Source organism: Carassius carassius, chromosome 2, assembly GCF_963082965.1.
Source record: "Carassius carassius chromosome 2, fCarCar2.1, whole genome shotgun sequence".
NCBI classification, from domain to species: Eukaryota; Metazoa; Chordata; class Actinopteri; order Cypriniformes; family Cyprinidae; genus Carassius; species Carassius carassius.
Genome location: NC_081756.1, coordinates 50,017,350 through 50,043,204, shown reverse-complemented (window position 1 = coordinate 50,043,204; position 25,855 = coordinate 50,017,350). Strand labels below are relative to the sequence as shown.

Below are 25,855 nucleotides of genomic sequence, written 5' to 3'. Positions count from 1 at the left end.
ATGTCGGAATCTGCATCTGGAATATAGGACATGGATTAATTTAAACTGCAGTTACAGATGCACCAATAAGCCTAATGATTTTTATTTTAACATAAAACATTGAATACTGATATTTTAAATATTTTAGAACATGAAAAAAGTCGAAATGTGAAATTAAAACCGCCAGTATGTGACAGCAAGTGAATGTTAATGAGTGAGTCGTTGAGATTCAACCGATTCATTCAAAAAGCTGATTCATTCAGAAACAAAGCATTTGACCTTGTTAATGAGTGAATCACTGAATCATTAATTCAACTGATTCGTTCAAACAGCTGATTCATTCAACAAGTAAACACCGAGCCCTGCTCAGAGACGCATAATGTTTGCAAAATGTATGTGCGTGCACTCTGTGTGTGATTTCGCGTGCGTGTTTTCACGAGCAAAAGAGTGTTTTGTTTTCATACAGTCTATGGTTTTTAGGTTTTCATACAGTCTATGGTTTTTAGGACTATAACTGGCAAACGCCAGACCACTGATCCGCCAAACCCGCTTTCCTGCAGTCTGTGTTATTCTGACTATTTTAGAGTTAAGTGACGGATTTTATAATACTGACACACTTCAGGATGTTGTCTGAGTATAAACACAGCCCCTGAATGGACTGGACATCATGTTTTCTTCTTCTTCAGATTTCAGAGGAGCAGTCGGATGTAAACCAGGTTTTAAAGCTGAATGCAGACCCCTAAGTGTTTTTCAATTATGTATGTGTTTTTTTTTTCCGGATCTTTTCCTGTCTCTTATTTTGTTCACCTTGTTAAGATTAGATTTATGAAGCTGTATTTTGATTCAATTTTTATCTGTCTTAAAATTGTACTTTGACAATATGTTAATAAAACTTGTAAAAAAATAAACAAAAAGGTTTTAAAGCTGTGTTACACACGCCATATATAGTTTTGTTTTTTGCAGTGCTTTTTTTTTTCGATTTAAATCTCAGCCTTGTAAGAACATCTATATATATATGATTCTTTTCCATTTTGCATTTACTTGTAGTTTTACTTTCAATACTTAAGTACAATTAATATCACATACTTTAAGACTTTGACTTCAGCTTCTACCAAAGTCATCTTCTATGTCAGGTACTTTCTAAAGCACTGGAAGCTTTTTGCTTAAACCATTCAAATACAAGAAAAAGTGAAAAGTGCATTGACTATAACATTATACCTGTCAGTAATATTTTGTTGGTCCTCTTGTTTTTGCATGTGTTCAAAATTTATTTGTGAGAGCATTGACCTTAACAAAAAGTTTTATTTGAGAGTGTCTAAATATAAATCCAAATCCACAAAAATAAAAAAGGAATCTAGTGGCTAAACCATGGAATTGCAGTTTTTTATTATTTTTTTATTTTTTACTCCCACCAGATGGCACTAATCTGCCTTCATAAATTGGATTTTAAAGGCACTGTCTCTATTTAACATGAAATACTGCCATCATTGAAGTAATAGAAAAAAACAATATTAGGAAAAAAAGTATTAATTCAATGGGAAAAATTTTCATAATTATCGCATAAATATTAAATAGTAGCATTAAATTCTCTCAAAATACAAATACATACAAAATACACGCACACACACACACACACACACACACAGCTCTAAAAGGGATAATTCACCCAAAAATTTAAATTCTGTCATAATTTTCCCTCATGTCGTTCCAAACCTGTATGAGTTGCTTTCTTATGTTGAATATAAATGAGAAATTTTGAAGATTGCTGGAAATCAAACAGTTGGTGGTTCCCATTGATTTCCACAGTAGGAAAAAACAGTAATAGTCAATGGGAACCACCAACTGTGTGAAGGACTTCTAAAGTGTTTGCTATTCTGCATTTCTGTGTGTTCTGACAGGAAGGGTCTAATCTTCCTAATGTTGTATAAGGCAAACCTGCAGGACCGGGTCGTTGTAGTAATGTGGTCTGTGAAGCTTAACTGATGATCATTAAAGCTGTCGATGGCGCCTGTGAGTGACGGTATATAAATGCATCTTTTGCCGCGTTTCCACCGAAATGTGAATTGTACCAGGAACTTTTTTTCCCCAGGAACAACCTACAACTTGTTAATTTGTTTCACAAATTTTGTTCCTTAAATAAACCATGATTTAACTGAATTGAGCAAACAAAATAGTAAATTGAACAAATGCTTAAATCATGAAAAAATGTGAATTGATTTTAGGAATTGATGAGAATTGGGATGCTTTAAATAAAATGCATAGCCTATGTAAGTAATAGGCTTAAAATAAAAATACCAGTTTGTTGTCATTAAAAAAGCTAAATATATCTGACTTAAAGCCATCGCAGTATGTTTATTAACAAAATAAAATACAGTCAGCCAAAGATATAAAATAATAACTTCGAAATCCATCCTAACCCTTGGTCACTCCGTCCTGCAATAGACGCATTTTGCAGCATTACGGTTAACGATTAATCGATTAATTGATCGTTACTTTAAACGATGATAGGTGATGGAAATGATAGAAAATTGACATCCCTGAAAGGAAGAAGGGAAACTATTAACATTTGTATTTTTTGATTTGCGCTGCACCCTTTCATCAGCTCTGAGCTTAGAACGATGTCGGCGTATAACAGGTTATATTAATTTATTAATTTCACACAAATATCTCCCTTTGTTATTATCAATTATATCATATTTATATAATTATTTTGTATTCTGGCAATTTTTCTTTTAATATTAATTTCTTTCATTTGAGATATTATTTGACCTGTTTCTAGCTATGTATGTAAATGTTTTCAGTGTTTAGTAATTGTTCAAATACAGTACGTGGCCCCTTTAAGAGTTCGCGGTTCTGCTGGAGCTCTCACTAAAAAGTTTGAAATTAGTTTGTTTCTTGTGACTAATATGTTTTTTTTTTTTAATACAGTTTAATCTTCCTGAAACACTAATAGAGGTTGTGTAACATGAAGTATGTCTTTTCTTTCTTTCTTGGTCTTTATTAACCATGTATGTCTAAGTTCTGTGGCTGAAATGATCTGTTTCGACTGCAGCTCAAGGCTGACATTGTGGAGAAAGGCCACGGATTGACATGTTTTTTCATTAATTTTCATTTTTATTCATTCAGGTATGTTTTCTATCCATGTTTCTGTTAATATCATTGTTTTTAATTCATGTAAAATGTCTCTTTGTCACAGAAAAAAAGGTTGGACATTAGACTGTACATAATTCAGAAATAGGTTGAAAGTTAATATTTTGGGAAGAGAGAGAGAAAAAAAGGTAGTAGTAAAGTTTGAATCTGTGATACAATTTTTGTTTGATTATTTGATTGTGTATTATTTCTGAGCTATCTACACAGTTATTTTTTTGTGGTCATCATCTGTTCTTATTTACTTTTGTTGATTTGTAATATTCAAGATGTCACTCCTCTACTGACGGGTTTGAATTGGGTTTTGTCTTAATATTGTTTCTCCTGATTTCTGTTCTGCCCGTAATCCTGTGAGAGTACATACGACTGAATCCATTTCAGAGCAATCGCAGAGAAAGGAGAGGAGCTCAGGTCCTCCTCGCTCTGTGTGAATCACACATGCGCAGTATCATCAGCTCCTCGGTTCTCGAATCGGACGCGTCTGACAGAAACGGTTCTTGACTCGTGAACGAGTCAATGTTTAGTTCGTTATCTGGCTCGGCTCGGTGTTCATCTTCAGTTCTCTCTTCACAGCAGTTCAGTCAGTGTACTGTTTGAGTAAATGAATTACTCCGGAATATTGGTTTGTTTGAACTCAGAGGGAGTGTCAGCCACGTTAAAAAAGTTAACAGCTTAAGTCATTTGTGGATTAATGCGTATTGGAGGCGCAAACCATTTAAAACAATTCAGTTCGATTTGGTGAACTGGTTCAAGAAGATCCGGTTACATCGAATGATTCGTTCGTGAACCGGATATCACTACACTGCAGTGTTTTGAACTCTCTCACAACAGACATGGAAGAAAAGACAATGCTGAATAAAGTCGTAGTTTTTGCTATTTTTGGACCAACATGTATTTTCGATACACATACAAAAATAAACATTGAAAACGCTGTACATAACAGATCCGTTGTAATAACGAGTCATAAACACGTAAGGTAAGGGTCCACTGAACAATATCTCATGAAGCACGTTTAGTCCAACGAAGCAATAACGTTGTAATATGGATCATAATTCCTTTGTTTACATGGCACAGCACGGTTTTGCAGCCTACAGTGTCACAAACAGAATGAGGCGATCCACCAGAAAAAAGAATAAATGAAAAATAGGCGGAAAATAGTTTATTTGAATTTGGCGCTCTCTCCTCAGAGCTGGTGACGCGCTCTGACGCACCTGTCAGCTGATGGAGGCGGAACTTACAGCGAATCGCAAATTCCTGTCTTTCTTTTTATTTTAGAGAGTTTTTATATATGTGAGAGTGTGTTTTATGTTGAATGTGAATGTATGTGCATGATTACCATCTGTTTGAGTGCAAATCAGCCCAAATCAGCTCGCTATTACTGTATGATCACGGCTATCAAAGTGAACGCGTCTAGATGAATAGAGAGAGTGGATTATTTACTTTGGCACATTTGTGTTATTACCATCTGTATAAGTGGCCATCAGCACTTATTTGCATCGTAATTCATTGTAAAATATGCATCTCTAGCAATCCCAGGATGTTCTATATTGGCAAACAAAGTTAAATCTTTTTTTTTTATTTTTCTTATTATTCTTATTTTTCTTAATCAAATTATTCTTATTGTATTTTTCTAGTGCTCAAATAAATGTGATGTCTAAGTTTCTGTCTAGTGTTTTATAATTGAAAAAAAAAAACTCCAGTGGTATGTTTACTGACTAAATAGTTTGTAGACGCCTTCAATACTATTGAGAAATATATTTTCTTATATTGGGGGGGGGGGGGGGGGTGTAGACATAGTCTCATAAAAATATTTGCAGGAGTCTCATTTTTCATGATATTTTATTCAGATTTGAAATAGAAACTCATGAGACATATGGCTTTCAACCCATTACTTTTCTAGATTGCTCCAGGACTCATTTCATGTATTTTTATCAAATAAAAAAAATATTTAAGAGTGGTAAAAAAAAATCAAGGCACTTCAGTGTCTATAACTTTTAATATTTTTGAGCATTATCAAATCTGGTTGATAAAAAGTGAAGCCCAAAGGGTCTTCTTTCTAAAGACACCACAATTATGTTTGTAACACACGGAAGTAGGAAACTATTACAATTATAAGTTAGTTAGAGCACTTTCAGCTGTGAGTCCCATAATGGGGGGTCAGGTTAACAAGTTAAAATAACTACTGTTAATTATAACAAAATTATATCTACTTATACATTAAACAAACACAAGCATAAGGTATTTTCTTTTTATTTGTTCGGAGAACTACCTTAAATGTAGAGTTGTGACGTTCGCGAACGAACCGATTCTTTTGAACGGCTCATAAACTTGAACGATGGGAGCCGAGTCGCGGCTGGAGGGGAGCCGTTCTTTCTGTCGTTCTTTTTTCCTATGCGTGTTTCACACAGATACACACAAATGAGCTCCCCCCGCGAGACAGAACAGTTATAGGGGGAGGGGCGCACCCAGCGCAGGCAAACCCTTTATAGCGTAATGATATTAGTTATTAGTTGTGCACGCATCCTTCACGTGAGTAGGACTCCAGTGGAAAAAAAACCCTGCGTGCCTCTGTCATTGTCAGCTGTCACAGACATTCATTGCAGCCCACTTTGTTATTGTTCATTGACTTGAAGGGGCTGATGTCCTATTTGCAAAGTTTACAGTAGTATGTAGACATTTCCATTTTATTTATTAAAATTTTATCTACTTTAAATATTTTTAGTTTTCTATCACAATGTTCTTGTGTGGAAGTGTTTGTAGTAAAAGCTGTTTTGCACAGAAATTCATTGCAGCTGGCTTTGTTTTTGATGTTTATTTGTGAGTAGGTATTGTATGAATAACATAAGTCAACGTAGCTTTAAACACACACACTTTGTACTAAAGGTAAATCCAAAATAGTGATGTCACTGTCTAAGCAGAAGGATTTGTGCAACCCTATGGAATATAGTCCACACGTGACAAATGAGGTAATAATCAATATTTCAGAATAATTCAAACTCAGATATTGGTGTGTGATATCTGAGTTTTAATTATTTGACTACAAATCTCACCTCATCATTCTTCCCAGTGATTATTTCCAGGATAAACTGAGATGGCCCCAAGCTGGCTTCTTAAAACTGACTAAATATTTAAAAAGAGCCAAAAGAGCCGTTCTCTTGAACGGCTCTTTGAAAGGAACGGATCGCGAAGATCCGGATCCCCTCAAAGAGCCATAAATCCCATCACTACTTAAATGTTAACACATCTGCGGTGTTCCGCCTGTGTGATTATTCTTTGAAGAAATGGGGACCGAAAACTTTTAAGACGCGTAAAATTGTAACCCAGAAATAATTTTCCAAGTGTGAAAACAGTACAATTTTATGGTTTATTTCGATTCGTTGCAGTGGAAACGGTCTCATTGAGAGTGATGTAGGTGGCTCTTAAAAGAGCCTTTGGGGTGTGACGCGGCTGATGCAGCGGCGGGTTTAAGCGCGCTCTCCGCGGATGCGGCGGGCCAGCTGGATGTCTTTGGGCATGATGGTGACTCTCTTGGCGTGGATGGCGCACAGGTTGGTGTCCTCGAACAGACCGACCAGATAAGCCTCGCTGGACTCCTGCAGGGCCATGACAGCGGAGCTCTGGAAGCGCAGGTCCGTCTTGAAATCCTGAGCGATCTCTCGCACCAGACGCTGGAAAGGCAGTTTGCGGATCAACAGCTCGGTGGACTTCTGATAACGGCGGATCTCTCGGAGAGCCACGGTCCCGGGCCTGTAACGGTGGGGCTTCTTGACGCCGCCGGTGGCTGGGGCGCTCTTCCGGGCGGCTTTAGTAGCGAGCTGCTTCCTCGGGGCTTTACCACCGGTGGATTTACGAGCGGTCTGCTTGGTTCTTGCCATCGCTGCAGTCTAATCACTTCAGAATTCGAGTGTAATAGTGTTTGCTACACAGCTGCTTTTAAAGCATCTCAGGATGGCGTCAGGGTGCAGAAGCTTGTGATTGGCTGATGTGTCACGTCTGCACAGGACTGCTAGCCAATGACTGCGCATCCCCTGTTTTCAAACGGAGAACTGATTATGTTTCCCGCTCAAAATGCGTTGTTCTACTTATTACTTCACGGATCAAACACTCTACACTACATTTATCCATTTTATAGACGCTTTTATCCAAAGCAATTCTTCTTAAAGAGGCAAACAGACACAGGAAGTGCTTGAAATACCAAGTTTTAGGCTTTGTTCAAATAAGTACAAACTGGAAAGAGAGTGAATAAATAAAGAAAAAGCAAAATATATCGTTATATATTTTTTCTTCTTAAATAAAAAACACGGTCAAATACAATATCTATATATTTTTATGATTCTTTCAAGAAAGGTCAGACAATAAAGCAGTGAGTTCCGCCATGTGTGTGACAAAAACAAGTGAGCACACATCTCTTCTTTTATAATCTTCAGCCCATTGTTTTCCCATGTCTCTAACATCATAGATACCTCATGTGTGATAAATACTTGACGTCTCATTACTCACATAATTATCCTCTACGAGCAGGTGATGGTGACATCTCCTTGTACTCAGACCCAGCAGGCCTCAGATGTGAACACTCACATAACATCACAGCAATACATGAGTTAATATATGGTGTAAATATGGATATAATGGATTACTTAAAAAATCTCTCTAACAACATACTATCTTCATTTGCAACACAGACCTACTCATCTTGGTGTGTATTTTTATTTTTTTTAATCTCATTTTTTTCCTATCTTTTCTTTTAGGTTCTCTAGTATGTATGTGTGTATGATTATATGTAGACATAGCAAATAGTTTTTTGCTCACCCTTATCACACGAGTACTCAACATATTCAGTTGATGTGGTGCATAGTTGGTTGGGTACATTTATTTAAGAATATATTATACAATCAGAAAAGAGCTCTGTAAGGGATAAAATGGGTGTGTTTCAGAAACCGGGCGGACTCGGTTTACTTGGCTTTGGCGGGTTTCTCGGTCTTCTTGGGCAGCAGCACGGCCTGGATGTTGGGCAGCACGCCGCCCTGAGCGATGGTCACTCGACCCAGGAGTTTGTTGAGCTCCTCATCATTGCGCACCGCCAGCTGCAGGTGACGGGGAATGATGCGGGTCTTCTTGTTGTCTCTCGCGGCGTTTCCAGCCAACTCCAGGATCTCAGCGGTCAGATACTCGAGCACAGCCGCCAGATAGACGGGAGCTCCGGCACCGACGCGCTCGGCGTAGTTCCCTTTGCGGAGAAGTCTGTGAACACGACCGACGGGGAACTGCAGCCCTGCTCTGGAGGAGCGAGTCTTTGCCTTCGCTCTCGCTTTGCCGCCAGTTTTGCCTCTTCCACTCATTGTTAAGAGTAAAATATCTCTACGTTTGTAATGCAGAAATAGTAGTGACTACGTTAGGCCCGCTCTGTTGTATTTAAAAGAACGTGCGAGTCGCTCATTGGTTTAAAAACTGTAAGATTTGAAACCAATCACTGAACTTCCCTCCAACACCGACCTCCAAAGCCACGCCTCCACAGCCTGCGCGCGGATTGTGTAGCTTTAAGAAACAACACGACAGAAAACTTTCAATAAATGCTAAAAGTGTGCTAAAGTATTGTCAAGTAATTGTCAAGGCAAAAAGCACTGATCCCATATTTTTAATCTAATTAAATTTAGATCAATGATCCATTAAATATGTCAATTTTAATATAAGTCTGTTACTGGGAAGTCATGGCCTAGTGTTTAAAGAGTTTGACTCCTAACTCTAGAGTTGTGGGTTTGAATCTTGGGCTGGAAATACCACGACTGAGGTGTGTGTGTGTGTGTGTGTGTGTGTGTGCAATTTGGATGGGTTAAATGTAGAGTACGGATTCTGAGTATAGGTCACCATACTTGGCTGAATGTTTCTAAATACACAGCCAACATGTAAAGTCATGGCCAAAAGTTTTGGCAGTGACATTAATTTAGTGTTTTGCAAAGCTTGCTGCTTCAGTATTTGTAGATAATTTTTATAAATTTCTTTGGTATACTGAAAAACTATTATAAGCATATCATACGTTTTAAAAGATTTATTAAAAATATATAATGCTTCAGTATTTACAGTGTTGACCCTTGTTCTTCGTGAGCTCTGCAGTTGCTCTTGCATGACGGTTAGGAGACAGAAGAAGATGACTGTCAGGGTTACAGTTATTAAACCACAGAAAAATCCTGCAGGACGACATTAAGATGACGTCAACAGGCAACATTCACTCCAACATATATTGATTTACCTGAACAAGTAATGACTGCAGACAAAGACACTGTTTAGTACAAAGCAGTCGACTCATTTCCGGCATCAACCAGAACACAATGACTGGAGACACTTCTTTCTTCGCTCCATCAGTCTGCTCTTACAATCTGATGAGTGTGACACTGATTTCAGCCGACTAGCACTCGTTCACACTTTCATGTGCTGCTCGTATGATTAGTTCATGTTATATACTCTTTTTGTGTCAGTATCTAAAAACAGGGATTTTATTTATTTTTTCTGACATTGAAGTTGTGAGTCTAATCAAACAAAATAATGGTTTGGACAATAGAAGAGATGTTGAGCTTCATGTTTCATGGTGTGATGATTTTGTATGTATTTATTATGTGGAGAAGAGTAAAGAAGTTGATCATTGATTTATGAAGACACCAGGAAGCAGTAACACCACTGACAATCCATGGTCAGAAGATATAAACAGTCAGGATTATTATATTTAAAGAAGTTCAACAGCTGTGTCATTAAAGTGTCTTCTGTTCTGTGCAGTGCTCTGCTGGGGAGCTGATATCACTGTGGATGATAAAAACAGCATTAATAACATGATCAGAAAGATTGGAGAACAAGGGCAAAATTAAAAATGATTTAGTAGTACTATGAAGAACATCCAGTAGATGGTATTTGTAGTAGTTCGGTGTTGATTTAGTGGGAGATTAGTGATGACTGTGTTCTACAGAACGATTCAGAAGCTCTTTTATCTCTGCTGCTGTGTGCAATGTGTATTTGTTGTTCTTTTCCTTTTATTGTGTTGCCTGCCGTTTACAAAGATGGAGGATGACTTGTTGATGGGATTATCATGTTGCATCTGCAGTTTTATTTATTTAGCTAAATAAGTTAAATTTCTTAACCTAACCTTAATTCCACAAATAATTTGCTCTTTCTTTCGAGTTTGTGGGTGGCTCTGAAAAGAGCCGTTGGGGAATAAAACAGCAGGTTTTTACTTCTTCTTGGGAGCTGCCTTTTTAGGCTTGGCAGCTTTAGGCTTCGCTGTCTTGGGTTTGGCGGTCTTGGTCTTTTTGGGGCTCTTGGCTGCTTTCTTGGGCGCCGCGGGCTTCGTCGCCTTCTTGGGACTCTTGGTGGCCTTCTTAGCGGCGGCAGTGGGTTTCTTGGCCTTCTTGGGTGATTTCTTAGCGGCGGGCTTCTTTGCCGCTGCGCTCTTGGGCTTCTTGGCAGCAGCGGGTTTCTTGGCCGCGGGCTTCTTGGCTTTAGGAGCCGCTTTCTTCGCCGGCTTCTTCTTGGTCTCGGTCTCCTTCTTGCTGATCTTGAAGGATCCCGAGGCGCCGGTTCCTTTGACCTGCAGCAGGATGCCTTTAGTCACCAGGCTCTTGATGGCGAGCTTGATGCGGGAGTTTTTCTTCTCCACGTCGTAGCCGCCGGCAGCGAGAGCTTTCTTCAGAGCAGCGAGAGACACGCCGCTCCTCTCCTTGGATGCGGACACGGTTTTAACGATCAGATCACCGACAGCTGGACCTGCTTTCTTGGCTTTAGCGGCGGACTTCTTCTTGGGCGCTTTGGCCGGTGGGGCGGCTGCAGCTGGGGCGGTTTCTGCCATCTCTCTGTTTGTAGAGTATTTAGTGAAATCAACAAATCAAACGCTCTGTAGAGTAACTAATGAGCAGCAGACGAACAGCGCCGCGCTCTTATTCAACACATGAGAACCTTACAGACTCAACCCGCCCGCTCTGTGTCTGCGCGCCTCCAAGAGCCGCTCGCGCTTGTGTTTTCTTCTTCTACATTTAAGGAAAAAACTCGAGTGCTAAAATAGTTTGGAGCAATAGAAACAAAGTGAACACCAAGCAGAGGTTCTTGACTTTCTTTGGACTCTTAAGTCCGCGGCGAGGAAATGTTTATTTTGTCTCCGTCAGAGCGAATCAAAGGCGAGCAGCAGTCACGGGGGAATAGTCTCGTGTAAATTCGATGCCATGTTTAAGTGAAAAGGTTGATAAAGACTGAAATCTTCATCTGTGTGTCTAGCAAACAGTCTGAAAGTCAGTTTAGGTCGATGGTCATCACTGAGGGACGTGTGTAGTGTTTCCTTCAGTCTCTGTTTTGTCCTGCTTGAAGCACACACTGTCCGCTCCTCCCGGAGTCTGTGTCTGGAGCTTATCTGTCATCATCACATCATCTGTGGATTTGGTATATCACGAAGATAACATCACTGATTGTGTTTTTGTTATATTAATGATACTTAAAGTATTTTGATCATCAATACTTATTGTGATAATACTGTGGTATTACTCATGTCAGCTGGGATGAATGCTTGGAAAAGCTGTAGAAAAAAAGACTTCCCAAAGTTACAAAATATATAAATTTATATATATATGAGAGCATCAAGAGTTTTGCACCTCTTAACAGAAAACTTTGATCTTTCTCTTGAACGCTCTAAGCTTAACTCCTTAAACTGTTTCAGCTCAGCATTTGGTCCAATAATTACATAATTCATATTTCTGCAGTCACTTCAATCAACGAGGACTTCATCATCACAGACCTGGTCTCACTTCATGCTGATTGCTCTCTGTCCGGTTCAGAGTGGAGTTCAAACCCCTAGTTTTTGTTTTTAAGTGCCTAAACATCTTAGCCCCCTTATATCTATCTGAGCTTCTCCACATAACCCGTCTCCAGCTCTTCGATCCGGTTCTCTTCGATCACTCAATGATCCCAGAGAACTCAAACAGAAGTGAACGTGTCTTTTCTGTCGTGGGTCCCAAACTCTGAAACAGGTCACCAGTTCATATTAGATCTGCTCCTACAATACACATTATTACATATTTGCTAGCGGGCTAGACATAGTCTCAGAAAAAAGTTGCTGAAAACTCATTTTTGACTCATGTTGTGTCACTGCATGTTATTTTAGTTGCAACAGTAAAATTACAATTTAATTTCAAGCAGATGCACATTTTTTATTCAGGATCTTATCATCCACACTTTTCCCATGTTATTAAAGTTGCAATAATGTTGAATAAACTGTTGAACATTTGATAAACATTGTGACAGTGGAGTTGTAGAGAAATCATAACTTTCTCATTCATAAAGCTGACATTATGACAACTGCATTAAAAAAATATGAGTAGTTATATATACATACACATAAAACTCGTAGAGAAACTTCATTTGTCATTTTAACTTTTTACCGGGATTGTTGTCATCCAGTTAAGATAAACTATAGTTTGAAAACTAACATTAAACGCAGTTGTCAATATTTTATCCTAATGACACTTAAAATGTGTAAAATAAAATTTTCATGATATATATATATATATATATATATATATATATATATATATATATATATGATATATGAGCGTCAACACCCTCCTTAGTTTCAGTTCCCGCTCGTTTTGTTCGTTGTAATTCTGTAGAATGAAATCCGTGTCAGATATCACACGTAGTCAATATTACACTGTAGTTTGTAAAATTCCTTATAAACTCATTGAAAATTTTTTAGAAATTAGACCGTTTTATCCTCCTCTATTCTGCCAATTTCACTTCTTCTCAAACTCAACTATGCCATGTTATGTTTTCTCTTTACTTTATTAATCACTTTAAATGGAAATGCCAAATACAAGAAAGATTCCCATCCCTCCTACAACAATACGCAACAGTCTAGCTCCAATTTTGGAAAATCAATGAAAATCGCAAAGAAAAATATAGTTTTGCTCTGTATGTTCATACGCACGAGAAATTTGTTTTGATGACAGAAGCTATGTATGTAAATGTTTTCAGTGTTTAGTAATTGTTCAAATACAGTACGTGGCCCCTTTAAGAGTTCGCGGTTCTGCTGGAGCTCTCACTAAAAAGTTTGAAATTAGTTTGTTTCTTGTGACTAATATGTTTTTTTTTTTTTAATACAGTTTAATCTTACTGAAACACTAATAGAGGTTGTGTAACATGAAGTATGTCTTTTCTTTCTTTCTTGGTCTTTATTAACCATGTATGTCTAAGTTCTGTGGCTGAAATGATCTGTTTCGACTGCAGCTCAAGGCTGACATTGTGGAGAAAGGCCACGGATTGACATGTTTTTCATTAATTTTCATTTTTATTCATTCAGGTATGTTTTCTATCCATGTTTCTGTTAATATCGTTGTTTTTAATTCATGTTAAATGTCTCTGTGTCACAGAAAAAAAGGTTGGACATTAGACTGTACATAATTCAGAAATAGGTTGAAAGTTAATATTTTGGGAAGAGAGAGAAAAAAAAGGTAGTAGTAAATTTTGAATCTGTGATACAATTTTTGTTTGATTATTTGATTGTGTATTATTTCTGAGCTATCTACACAGTTATTTTTTCTGTGGTCATCATCTGTTCTTATTTACTTTTGTTGATTTGTAATATTCAAGATGTCACTCCTCTACTGACGGGTTTGAATTGGGTTTTGTCTTAATATTGTTTCTCCTGATTTCTGTTCTGCCCGTAATCCTGTGAGAGTACATACGACTGAATCAGAAAGTGTGAAGGTGTTGCATCAGGCAGCACTAAACGCTGATTTGAGTAGTTTAAACACACTGCTTTGCACAACAAATAGGGCATTCAGTATCTGATCAGCTGAAAAGAGACGAGTGTCCTGATATTCAAACACAGAGCCTAGGGACGAGCCGGGTTCTCTCGGAGTCACCTTTTACGATCCGCTCGTCTTTACAGATCCTCTCTACATCTGTTGAGGTCCACAGATCTTCTACAGGATTGAGGTCTGGACACTGATCCTCTATGACCTTCGTCTGCTTCTTCTTGAGACACTTGGAGGTATGTTTCGGGTCACTGTCCTGCTGGACGACCCATCCATGACCCATCTTCAGCTTTCTGTCTGAGAGAAGGATATTGCCCCTCCTGTCTAAAGACTTGGTTTCCACAAAATTGATAGCCCCATTCATTTCAAGCCAATACGTTTATTACACAGTTGTTATACAATAATTATAAACCACTAGAAAATACACATTATATTCATATAAATAGATTAGTCTCTGTGGAAATAGTTTTTCTTCTTCACCGTTGTTTCTAAGCCTTACCTGACACAAAATATAGTGTTTGAGATCACATCCGGTCATCTGTGATGTTTCTGCTTGTTCTACATTCTGTGAAAAGCTTCATGAGACTCGATCTGGTCATCACTACTCATGACCATCTTTTACTCACGACACGAGATCTTGCATCGAGGGAGACCGATGGTGCTTTTCCATTTCAGAGCAATCGCAGAGAAAGGAGAGGAGCTCAGGTCCTCTTCGATGTCTGTGTGGCGAGTAACAAATACATGTTTCAGATAATGTTTTTAAACACACTGCTGCTGCCGTATTTTTCTGTAAGTGAATATAAATGGTGTGCAATAAATGAAAACGCCAAAAGAGTATACAATAATTAACCTTTGTTAATTAAAAAAAGTCACAAAACTACATAAAAATACAAAAAGTTGCAATAATTTACCCAGTTTAATGAAATAAATGAACAATCATAAAATAAAGTAACATGTTTGTCTTATTGAGATGACTGATTTTTTTTTCCACACAAGTAATCGGCCTGAGACATCCATTCTTCCCCTAAAGGACTGATTATGGGAATGTAATGGTTCTTTTGTATTGCAAACTGCTGCTAATCATCATATATCATTTGATATGCATAAGAAACCTGCCTAATAATTATGTACACAATGATTAAGACTATTGCTATAAAGTTTAAGGTCATGCTATACAAAACATAATTAGTGAGATAGTTCATGCTGACTATATAACATGCCAAAAACGAGGGACCAGTTTAATCCTTTCAGTTATTTATTTTTCTTTAATATGGGTTCTATTATATTGTTCAGATTCAGATTGTATTTGTTCTGTAATGTTGTTGTTTCAAACTCAAACATCATACTAGAGTTGTGACGTTCGCGAACGAACCGATTCTTTTGAACGGCTCATAAACATGAACGATGGGAGCCGAGTCGCGGCTGGAGGGGAGCCGTTCTTTCTGTCGTTCTTTTTTCCTATGCGTGTTTCACACAGATGCACACAAATGAGCTCCCCCGCGAGACAGAACAGTTGTAGGGGGAGGGGCGCACCCAGCGCAGGCAAACCCTTTATAGCGTGATGATATTAGTTATTAGTTGTGCACGCATCCTTCACATTCTGCGTGCCTCTGTCATTGGGTAGGAGCGTTGAAAAAAAAAGCTGTTTTGCACAGACATTCATTGCAGCCCACTTTGTTATTGTTCATTGACTTGAAGGGGCTGATGTTTGCAAAGTTTACAGTAGTAATTGTATGTAGTATGTAGACATTTCCATTTTATTTATTCTAATTTTAAATTTTTTTTTTCTATCAAAATGTTCTTGTGTGATAACAATGTTCTTGTGTGGAAGTGTTTGTAGTAAAAGCTGTTTTGCACATAAATTCATTGCAGCCGGCTTTCTTTTCGATGTTTATTCGCGAGTAGTAGAGTTGTGACGTTCGCGAACGAACCGATTCTTTTGAACGGCTCATAAACATGAACGATGGGAGCCGAGTCGCGGCTGGAGGGGAGCCGTTCTTTCTGTCGTTCTTTTTTCCTATGCGTGTTTCACACAGATGCACACAAATGAGCTCCTCCGCGAGACAGAACAGTTATAGGGGGAGGGGCGCACCCAGCGCAGGCCAACCCTTTATAGCGTGATGATATTAGTTATTAGTTGTGCACGCATCCTTCACGTGAGTAGGACTCCAGTGGAAAAAAAACCCTGCGTGCCTCTGTCATTGTCAGCTGTCACAGACATTCATTGCAGCCCACTTTGTTATTGTTCATTGACTTGAAGGGGCTGATGTCCTATTTGCAAAGTTTACAGTAGTAATAATAGTATGTAGTCATTTCCATTTTATTTATTCTAATTTTATCTACTTTAAATATTTCTTGTTTTCTATCAAAATGTTCTTGTGTGATAATGTTCTTGTGTGAAAGTGTTTGTAGTAAAAGCTGTTTTGCACAGAAATTCATTGCAGCCGGCTTTGTTTTTGATGTTTATTTAAGTAGGTATTGTATGAATAACATAAGTCAACGTAGCTTTACACACACACACACACTTTGTACTAAAGGTAAATCCAAAATAGTGATGTCACTGTCTAAGCAGAAGGATTTGTGCAACCCTATGGAATATAGTCCACACATGACAAACGAGGTATTAATCAATATTTCAGAATAATTCAAACTCAGATATTGGTGTGTGATATCCGAGTTTTAATTATTTGACTACAAATCTCACCTCATCATTCCCCCCAGTGATTATTTCCAGGATAAACTGAGATGGCTCCAAGCTGGCTTCTTAAAACTGACTAAATATTTAAAAAGAGCCAAAAGAGCCGTTCTTTTGAACGGCTCTTTGAAAGGAACGGATCGCGAAGATCCGGATCCCCTTAAAGAGCCATAAATCCCATCACTACAACATACTAAGATATACAATGTACAGAAAAACTCATTTGAGTCCCGAATATAAATGCAACTCGTTTAAGAACACGTTAAGCCTTATTATGGTTTTCAAGGAAAACCACGTTAAGCGTTTTAGAAAGTCACACTGAAAACATTACTTCGACTACGTCTCTTTAAGTGAGAATATGTGTGGCTCTTAAAAGAGCCGTTGGGTTTGTGTTTGTGGTCTTTTATCCTCCGAAGCCGTACAAGGTGCGTCCCTGTCGTTTGAGCGCGTACACAACGTCCATGGCGGTGACGGTCTTTCTCTTGGCGTGCTCGGTGTAGGTGACGGCGTCGCGGATCACGTTCTCCAGGAACACCTTCAGCACACCGCGGGTCTCCTCGTAGATCAGACCGGAGATGCGCTTGACTCCGCCGCGGCGAGCTAGACGACGAATGGCGGGTTTGGTGATTCCCTGGATGTTATCGCGCAGCACTTTACGGTGACGCTTAGCGCCTCCTTTCCCGAGTCCTTTACCTCCTTTGCCTCTTCCAGACATGATGAAGACGTTACTTGTTTTAACGGAGTGACAAAAACGATTAAAAAACGAGTGCTACAGGATGGACTTTTACATCTGCTTACAGGACCTGACTGAAACCAGCGCGCGTCACATGACGCTCCCCTCTTCATTAGTTGGAGCAGGAAACAATGAGGTTTAATTCAAACCCTGAAGATTTCTTTGATAAAGATGTATAAGACATTATCTGCATAATATTTACAGACATAATTGGGAGATGCTTTTAATCAGATTAACTCAGAATTGAGCGGCACGAACTCACACCAAATAGAGCTACAGATGTCCTATCAAACATTAAATCAGTAGTTCTCAAGTTATTTTAAATAAACACCTACTATAACCAAATTACTTGTATTTTCACCTTAAACAATGTAACACTTTTGTCGCATATTAAACTTGACAATATATACCTTATTAACCTTATACATAATTGCACTTAGTTGTTTTACACACACAAACTTATTAAGTATATGGCATGTTTACGATTATAGTATTTAACTGCAGAATTGTCAACGGACATGGACGTTCCGCTCATGTCTTCGCATGTGTACTTTCTTATTTCAATTAGGGATTCATAAAAACGGGCACAAAACGATTCATTGACAGTGTAATGTTATAGTGATTTACAGTCAGTTCCAGTGGAAACGGTCTCATTGAGTGTGATGTGGGTGGCTCTTAAAAGAGCCTTTGGAGTGTGACGCGGCTGATGCAGCGGCGGGTTTAAGCGCGCTCTCCGCGGATGCGGCGGGCCAGCTGGATGTCTTTGGGCATGATGGTGACTCTCTTGGCGTGGATGGCGCACAGGTTGGTGTCCTCGAACAGACCGACCAGATAAGCCTCGCTGGACTCCTGCAGGGCCATGACAGCGGAGCTCTGGAAGCGCAGGTCCGTCTTGAAATCCTGAGCGATCTCTCGCACCAGACGCTGGAAAGGCAGTTTGCGGATCAGCAGCTCGGTGGACTTCTGATAGCGGCGGATCTCTCGGAGAGCCACGGTCCCGGGCCTGTAACGGTGGGGCTTCTTGACGCCACCGGTGGCTGGGGCGCTCTTCCGGGCGGCTTTAGTAGCGAGCTGCTTCCTCGGGGCTTTACCACCGGTGGATTTACGAGCGGTCTGCTTGGTTCTTGCCATCGCTGCAGTCTTATCACTGTAGAATACAAGTGTAACAGTGTGTTCAACACAGCTGCTTTTAAAACATTTTAGGATGGCGTCAGGGTGCAGAAGCTTGTGATTGGCTGATGTGTGACGTCTGCACAGGACTGCTAGCCAATGAGTGCGCATCCCCTGTTTTCAAACGGGGAACTGTTTGTGTTTCCCGCTCAAAATGCTTTGTTCCGTTTATTACTTTACGGATCAAACAAATACTTTATACTACTTTTACATTCATCCATTTTATAGACGCTTTTATCCAAAGAGATTTACAGTTGGGGGGAAAATAATGCGATTCTTCTTAAAGAGACAAACAGACACAGGAAGTGCTTGGAGTACCAAGTTTTAGGCTTCGTCCAAATAAGTACAAGCTAGAAAGAGAGGGAATAAATAAAGAGAAAGGAAAAAAGTAAATATATCGTTATATATTTTTTTATTCTTAAATCAAAAACACGGTCAAATACAGGATTGTTGCAATAATAAAATGGTCAGACAATACAGCAGTGAGCTCCGCCGTGTGTGTGACAAAAACAAGTGAGCACACATCTCTTTATACTCTTTAGCCCATTGTTTTTCCATGTCTCTAACACCATATATACACATCATGTGTGATAAATACTTAATATGTCTCATTTCTATCAGTTAATATATGGTGTAAATATGGATATAATGGATTACTTTAATTTCTCCCTCACAACATACTTTCTACAGTTAAATGTTCAACATTAACTTACTGATCTTGGTGTGTATTTCTTTTCTCATCTCATTTTTTTCTATCTTCCCTTCTTTGTTCTCGAGTATGTATGCGTGTATGAATATATATAACCATAGCATATGGTTTTTGCTTACCCTTACCACATAAGTGGTCTAAATCGCCGCAGAGTGGCTATTATGTGTGTTAAAAGTTGTACTTAAAGCAAAACCATCTAATTCAGTTGATGTGGTGCATATTAGTGTGCGTACATTTAGGAAACAAAACATTCAGAAATGTGCTCTGTAAGAGATAAAATGGGTGGCTCTTAAAAGAGCCTTTGTGATTCAGAAACCGGGCGGACTCGGTTTACTTGGCTTTGGCGGGTTTCTCGGTCTTCTTGGGCAGCAGCACGGCCTGGATGTTGGGCAGCACGCCGCCCTGAGCGATGGTCACTCGACCCAGGAGTTTGTTGAGCTCCTCATCATTGCGCACCGCCAGCTGCAGGTGACGGGGAATGATGCGGGTCTTCTTGTTGTCTCTCGCGGCGTTTCCAGCCAACTCCAGGATCTCAGCGGTCAGATACTCGAGCACAGCCGCCAGATAGACGGGAGCTCCGGCACCGACGCGCTCGGCGTAGTTCCCTTTGCGGAGAAGTCTGTGAACACGACCGACGGGGAACTGCAGCCCTGCTCTGGAGGAGCGAGTCTTGGCCTTCGCTCTCGCTTTGCCGCCGGTTTTACCTCTTCCGCTCATTGTTGATAGAAAGATATCTCTACGTTGAAATGCAGAAACAGTGATAACGTAAGCTTCGCTCTACTGTGTTTAAAAGAGCTTGCGAGTCGCTCATTGGTTTAGAGTCTGTAAGATTTCAAACCAATCACTGAACTTCCCTCCAACACCGACCGCCAAAACCACGCCTCCACAGCCTGCGCGCGGATTGTGCAGCTTTAAGAAACAACATGAGTCAAGTCAAGTCTGCACTGTAGAACATGTGTTGATTAACTGTAGGGCATATGAATGGGAAAGAATACAGCTAAAAGAGGAATTAAAAACTGCTGGCATTAATTCGTTTCCTTGAAATCATCGCCTCACACTCAATCCCAATAGGTGGCGGAATATGCACCAAAAGCTGGTTTGCCGACCGCCATAAAACATCAAAAGAAGAAGAAAAGAAAAGAAGTCAAGTCTGCTTTATTGAGAATTCTTCCGCATGTACAGGACATACTTTGTGTATGTACTGTACATGATGGTTTTATCTGTAAGCACTATGGGTTACTCTTAGACCCACACAGATAACACTTAACAGAACAGCCTAAAAATCTAATCAAATCAAATATAAAACAAATATAATATATAAATGATATATAATGTATAAATATCAAATATAAAATACACTATACAATAAGGACGTATTTTATATATATATATATATATATATATATATATATATATATATATATATATATATATATATATATATATATATATATATATAATTAAAATAAAATAAAGGCACATGGCAGATAGATTGCAAACCAGTGACGTGAAGAACTGTTGTGATTTCTTGTAATGTAAGCGCCCCAGAATCAAACATACCACGTTACAGCAACCTATATGCACAAGAGGACTGGCTGAATTGTATTATTGGTCGTTCCTACTTAAGGCTCTTCATAATAGGCTTGACTCTAAATCTAAAGTTTCATAGATAGTGATTGAAGCTGATAAGGTTAAACCAAACAGACTTCCAGATCACTGAACGTCATCATTGACTTGGATTTGTAATTTAAAGTAGTATGATGTGATATTGTATGTGTTATATATATTGTATTGTTTGTTACTTAACATTGGCTCAGGAAGAGCTTCTTCCCCGAGACTGTGGCACTTCTGAACTCCACACCATTAATCTAACCGTCACCTGCTTTATTACTGCTCTACTCACAGTACTTTACATACAATTGCACTACTCATATTTTGCACAGACTACACATTGTTCAAGCTATCACACTGTAAACTATCTTAAGTTGTTACTGTACATAACACTGTAAACTACAACCCGAATTCCGGAAAAGTTGGGACGTTTTTTAAATTTTAATAAAATGAAAACTAAAGGAATTTCAAATCACATGAGCCAATATGTTATTCACAATAGAACATAGATAATGTAGCAAATGTTTAAACTGAGAAATTTTACACTTTTATCCACTTAATTAGCTCATTTAAAATTTAATGCCTGCTACAGGTCTCAAAAAAGTTGGCACGGGGGCAACAAATGGCTAAAAAAGCAAGCAGTTTTGAAAAGATTCAGCTGGGAGAACATCTAGTGATTAATTAAGTTAATTGATATCAGGTCTGTAACATGATTAGCTATAAAAGCTTTGTCTTAGAGAAGCAGAGTCTCTCAGAAGTAAAGATGGGCAGAGGCTCTCCAATCTGTGAAAGACTGCGTAAAAAAATTGTGGAAAACTTTAAAAACAATGTTCCTCAACGTCAAATTGCAAAGGCTTTGCAAATCTCATCATCTACAGTGCATAACATCATCAAAAGATTCAGAGAAACTGGAGAAATCTCTGTGCGTAAGGGACTAGGCCGGAGACCTTTATTGGATGCCCGTGGTCTTCGGGCTCTCAGACGACACTGCATCACTCATCGGCATGATTGTGTCAATGACATTACTAAATGGGCCCAGGAATACTTTCAGAAACCACTGTCGGTAAACACAATCCGCCGTGCCATCAGCAGATGCCAACTAAAGCTCTATCATGCAAAAAGGAAGCCATATGCGAACATGGTCCAGAAGCGCCGTCGTGTCCTGTGGGCCAAGGCTCATTTAAAATGGACTATTTCAAAGTGGAATAGTGTTTTATGGTCAGACGAGTCCAAATTTGACATTCTTGTTGGAAATCACGGAAGCCGTGTCCTCCGGGCTAAAGAGGAGGGAGACCTTCCAGCATGTTATCAGCGTTCAGTTCAAAAGCCAGCATCTCTGATGGTATGGGGGTGCATAAGTGCATACGGTATGGGCAGCTTGCAGGTTTTGGAAGGCTCTGTGAATGCTGAAAGGTATATAAAGGTTTTAGAGCAACATATGCTTCCCTCCAAACAACGTCTATTTCAGGGAAGGCCTTGTTTATTTCAGCAGGACAATGCAAAACCACATACTGCAGCTATAACAACAGCATGGCTTTGTCGTAGAAGAGTTCGGGTGCTAACCTGGCCTGCCTGCAGTCCAGATCTTTCACCTATAGAGAACATTTGGCGCATCATTAAACGAAAAATACATCAAAGACGACCACGAACTCTTCAGCAGCTGGAAATCTATATAAGGCAAGAATGGGACCAAATTCCAACAGCAAAACTCCAGCAACTCATAGCCTCAATGCCCAGACGTCTTCAAACTGTTTTGAAAAGAAAAGGAGATGCTACACCATGGTAAACATGCCCCGTCCCAACTATTTTGAGACCTGTAGCAGAAATCAAAATTGAAATGAGCTCATTTTGTGCATAAAATTGTAAACTTTCTCAGTTTAAACATTTGCTATGTTATCTATGTTCTATTGTGAATAAAATATTGGCTCATGTGATTTGAAAGTCTTTTAGGTTTCATTTTATTGAAATTTAAAAAACGTCCCAACTTTTGCGGAATTCGGGTTGTATTACTGTTTAATATTAAAATATATAAAAAATATTATTGCACTACTGATTACTTTGCATAGAATACATTAACAATACTATTGCACACTCATCCAACTGTATTTATCATAGCTAACTCATGCACAACCCTGTTGTTGTGTTGTCCCTGTACAAATAAACGGGAAAAAAAAAAACAGATATTTTATTTGCACAGGGATTTGCTGGTTTTACAACTGTAAAAAAAAAAAAAACAATAATACAGAAATGTTTTCCCCTTCTGTCATTGATATGTACATTTATTATATGTCGGTTGTTGTTGATTTTGCGTTCTATCCTGAATGGATGTTATGATGTTAAATGTAAAAGACTTATTAAAAGTTGATCAATAGTAGTGCTATGACCATAGACTGAACAGACATGAGTCTCAGACTCGAGGTCTCCGGATGTTTGTGCTTCAAGCTGCCCAAAACAACAGCTGTATCAAACACTGCACACGCGCTTCACTTATGCTCATTTCATTGAATTCACTTACAAACTGTTTCTGAAAAAACGGAGGACAAGTTTAATCTTTTATCAACTTTTCCACTTAAACGAGGCATTAAATGAACACGCGGCTTTGTTCCGAGGCTGATGCTCGCCTTGAGTTTGATCTGACCGGGGCAAAACAAACATTTCCTCGCCTGGGATTTTAGTGTCCAAAGAAAGCCAAGAACCTCTGCTTGCTGTTCACTTTGTTTCTATTGCTCCAAACTATTTTAGCACTCGAGTTTTTTCCTTAAATGTAGAAGAAGAAAACACAAGCGCGAGCGGCTCTTGGAGGCGCGCAGACACAGAGCGGGCGGGTTGAGTCTGTAAGGTTCTCATGTGTTAAATAAGAGCGCGGCGCTGTTCGTCTACTCCTCATTGCTTAAACTAGAGAGCGTTTGATTTGTTGATTTCAGTAAATACTCTACAAACAGAGAGATGGCAGAAACCGCCCCAGCTGCAACCGTCCCACCGGCCAAAGCGCCCAAGAAGAAGTCCGCCGCTAAAGCCAAGAAAGCAGGTCCAGCTGTCGGTGATCTGATCGTTAAAGCCGTGTCCGCATCCAAGGAGAGGAGCGGCGTGTCTCTCGCTGCTCTAAAGAAAGCTCTCGCTGCCGGCGGCTACGACGTGGAGAAGAAAAACTCCCGCATCAAGCTCGCCATCAAGAGCCTGGTGACTAAAGGCGTCCTGCTGCAGGTCAAAGGAACCGGCGCCTCTGGATCCTTCAAGATCAGCAAGAAGGAGACCGAGACCAAGAAGAAGCCGGCGAACAAAGCGGCTCCTAAAGCCAAGAAGCCCGCGGCCAAGAAACCCGCTGCTGCCAAGAAGCCCAAGAGCGCAGCGGCAAAGAAGCCCGCCGCTAAGAAATCACCCAAGAAGGCCAAGAAACCCACTGCCGCCGCTAAGAAGGCCACCAAGAGTCCCAAGAAGGCGAAGAAGCCCGCGGCGCCCAAGAAAGCAGCCAAGAGCCCCAAAAAGACCAAGACCGCCAAACCCAAGACAGCGAAGCCTAAAGCTGCCAAGCCTAAAAAGGCAGCTCCCAAGAAGAAGTAAAAACCTGCTGTTTTATTCCCCAACGGCTCTTTTCAGAGCCACCCACAAACTCGAAAGAGAGAGCAAATTATTTGTGGAATTAAGGTTAGGTTAAAAAATTTAACTTAATTAATCCCATCAACAAGTCATCCTCCATCTTTGTAAACGGCAGGCAACACAATAAATGGAAAAGAACAACAAATACACATTACACACAGCAGCAGAGATAAAAGAGCTTCTGAATCGTTCTGTAGAACACAGTCATCACTAATCTCCCACTAAATCAACACTGAACTACTACAAATACCATCTACTGGATGTTCTTCATAGTACTAAATCATTTTTAATTTTGCCCTTGTTCTCCAATCTTTCTGATCATGTTATTAATCCTGTCTGTATCATCCACAGTGATATCAGCTCCCCAGCAGAGCACTGCACAGAACAGAAGACACTTTAATGACACAGCTGTTGAACTTCTTTAAATATAATAATCCTGACTGTTTATATCTTCTGACCATGGATTGTCAGTGGTGTTACTGCTTCCTGGTGTCTTCATAAATCAATGATCAACTTCTTTACTCTTCTCCACATAATAAATACATACAAAATCATCACACCATGAAACATGAAGCTCAACATCTCTTCTATTGTCCAAACCATTATTTTGTTTGATTAGACTCACAACTTCAATGTCAGAAAAAATAAATAAAATCCCTGTTTTTAGATACTGACACAAAAAGAGTATCTAACATGAACTAATCATACGAGCAGCACATGAAAGTGTGAACGAGTGCTAGTCGGCTGAAATCAGTGTCACACTCATCAGATTGTAAGAGCAGACTGATGGAGCGAAGAAAGAAGTGTCTCCAGTCATTGTGTTCTGGTTGATGCCGGAAATGAGTCGACTGCTTTGTACTAAACAGTGTCTTTGTCTGCAGTCATTACTTGTTCAGGTAAATCAATATATGTTGGAGTGAATGTTGCCTGTTGACGTCATCTTAATGTCGTCCTGCAGGATTTTTCTGTGGTTTAATAACTGTAACCCTGACAGTCATCTTCTTCTGTCTCCTAACCGTCATGCAAGAGCAACTGCAGAGCTCACGAAGAACAAGGGTCAACACTGTAAATACTGAAGCATTAAATATGTTTAATAAATCTTTTAAAACGTATGATATGCTTATAATAGTTTTTCAGTGTACCAAAGAAATTTATAAAAATGATCTACAAATACTGAAGCAGCAAGCTTTGCAAAACACTAAATTAATGTCACTGCCAAAACTTTTGGCCATGACTTTACATGTTGGCTGTGTATTTAGAAACATTCAGCCAAGTATGGTAACCTATACTCAGAATCCGTACTCTACATTTAACCCATCCAAATTGCACACACACACACACACACACACACACACCTCAGTCGTGGTATTTCCAGCCCAAGACTCAAACCCACAACTCTAGAGTTAGGAGTCAAACTCTTTAAACACTAG

General features: G+C 39.3%; 6 protein-coding genes across 6 annotated transcripts; 1 reads left to right on the top strand and 5 right to left on the bottom strand.

Moving 5' to 3' along the window:
* Nucleotides 1-6,539: 6,539 nt before the first annotated feature.
* On the bottom strand, nt 6,540-7,014 carry LOC132111888 (histone H3-like). The gene has a single exon (XM_059519523.1). It carries the CDS (start codon nt 6,999-7,001, stop codon nt 6,591-6,593), a length of 411 nt encoding a protein of 136 aa, XP_059375506.1. The 5' UTR covers nt 7,002-7,014; the 3' UTR covers nt 6,540-6,590.
* Nucleotides 7,015-8,056: 1,042 nt separating this feature from the next.
* Nucleotides 8,057-19,976, bottom strand: LOC132112272 (histone H2AX-like). The gene is made up of 2 exons (XM_059519753.1): nt 19,552-19,976; nt 8,057-8,484 (listed from the first exon to the last, which is right to left on the bottom strand). Exons 1-2 carry the CDS (start codon nt 19,932-19,934, stop codon nt 8,079-8,081), a joined length of 789 nt encoding a protein of 262 aa, XP_059375736.1. The 5' UTR covers nt 19,935-19,976; the 3' UTR covers nt 8,057-8,078.
* LOC132098410 (histone H1-like) lies at nt 9,852-10,978 on the bottom strand. Its single transcript, XM_059504532.1, has one exon. It carries the CDS (start codon nt 10,955-10,957, stop codon nt 10,343-10,345), a length of 615 nt encoding a protein of 204 aa, XP_059360515.1. The 5' UTR covers nt 10,958-10,978; the 3' UTR covers nt 9,852-10,342.
* Nucleotides 16,909-17,359, bottom strand: LOC132112092 (histone H4). The gene has a single exon (XM_059519682.1). It carries the CDS (start codon nt 17,318-17,320, stop codon nt 17,009-17,011), a length of 312 nt encoding a protein of 103 aa, XP_059375665.1. The 5' UTR covers nt 17,321-17,359; the 3' UTR covers nt 16,909-17,008.
* On the bottom strand, nt 17,949-18,505 carry LOC132111754 (histone H3-like). Its single transcript, XM_059519346.1, has one exon. It carries the CDS (start codon nt 18,467-18,469, stop codon nt 18,059-18,061), a length of 411 nt encoding a protein of 136 aa, XP_059375329.1. The 5' UTR covers nt 18,470-18,505; the 3' UTR covers nt 17,949-18,058.
* Nucleotides 19,977-23,130: 3,154 nt separating the features above from the next.
* Nucleotides 23,131-24,440, top strand: LOC132111719 (histone H1-like). The gene has a single exon (XM_059519284.1). The coding sequence runs from the start codon at nt 23,775-23,777 to the stop codon at nt 24,387-24,389; it is 615 nt and encodes a 204-aa protein (XP_059375267.1). The 5' UTR covers nt 23,131-23,774; the 3' UTR covers nt 24,390-24,440.
* Nucleotides 24,441-25,855: the final 1,415 nt, after the last annotated feature.

Coding starts and splice junctions, on each gene's coding strand:
- LOC132111888 (XM_059519523.1), bottom strand. CDS start 7,001: ATGGCAAGAACCAAGCAGACCGCTCGTAAATCCACCGGTGGTAAAGCC.
- LOC132098410 (XM_059504532.1), bottom strand. CDS start 10,957: ATGGCAGAAACCGCCCCAGCTGCAGCCGCCCCACCGGCCAAAGCGCCC.
- LOC132112092 (XM_059519682.1), bottom strand. CDS start 17,320: ATGTCTGGAAGAGGCAAAGGAGGTAAAGGACTCGGGAAAGGAGGCGCT.
- LOC132111754 (XM_059519346.1), bottom strand. CDS start 18,469: ATGGCAAGAACCAAGCAGACCGCTCGTAAATCCACCGGTGGTAAAGCC.
- LOC132112272 (XM_059519753.1), bottom strand. CDS start 19,934: ATGAGCGGAAGAGGTAAAACCGGCGGCAAAGCGAGAGCGAAGGCCAAG. Junction 8,485..19,551: donor GAGAAACCCGCCAAAGCCAA/GTAAACCGAGTC, acceptor TTACAAACGTAG/AGATATTTTACTCTTAACAA.
- LOC132111719 (XM_059519284.1), top strand. CDS start 23,775: ATGGCAGAAACCGCCCCAGCTGCAACCGTCCCACCGGCCAAAGCGCCC.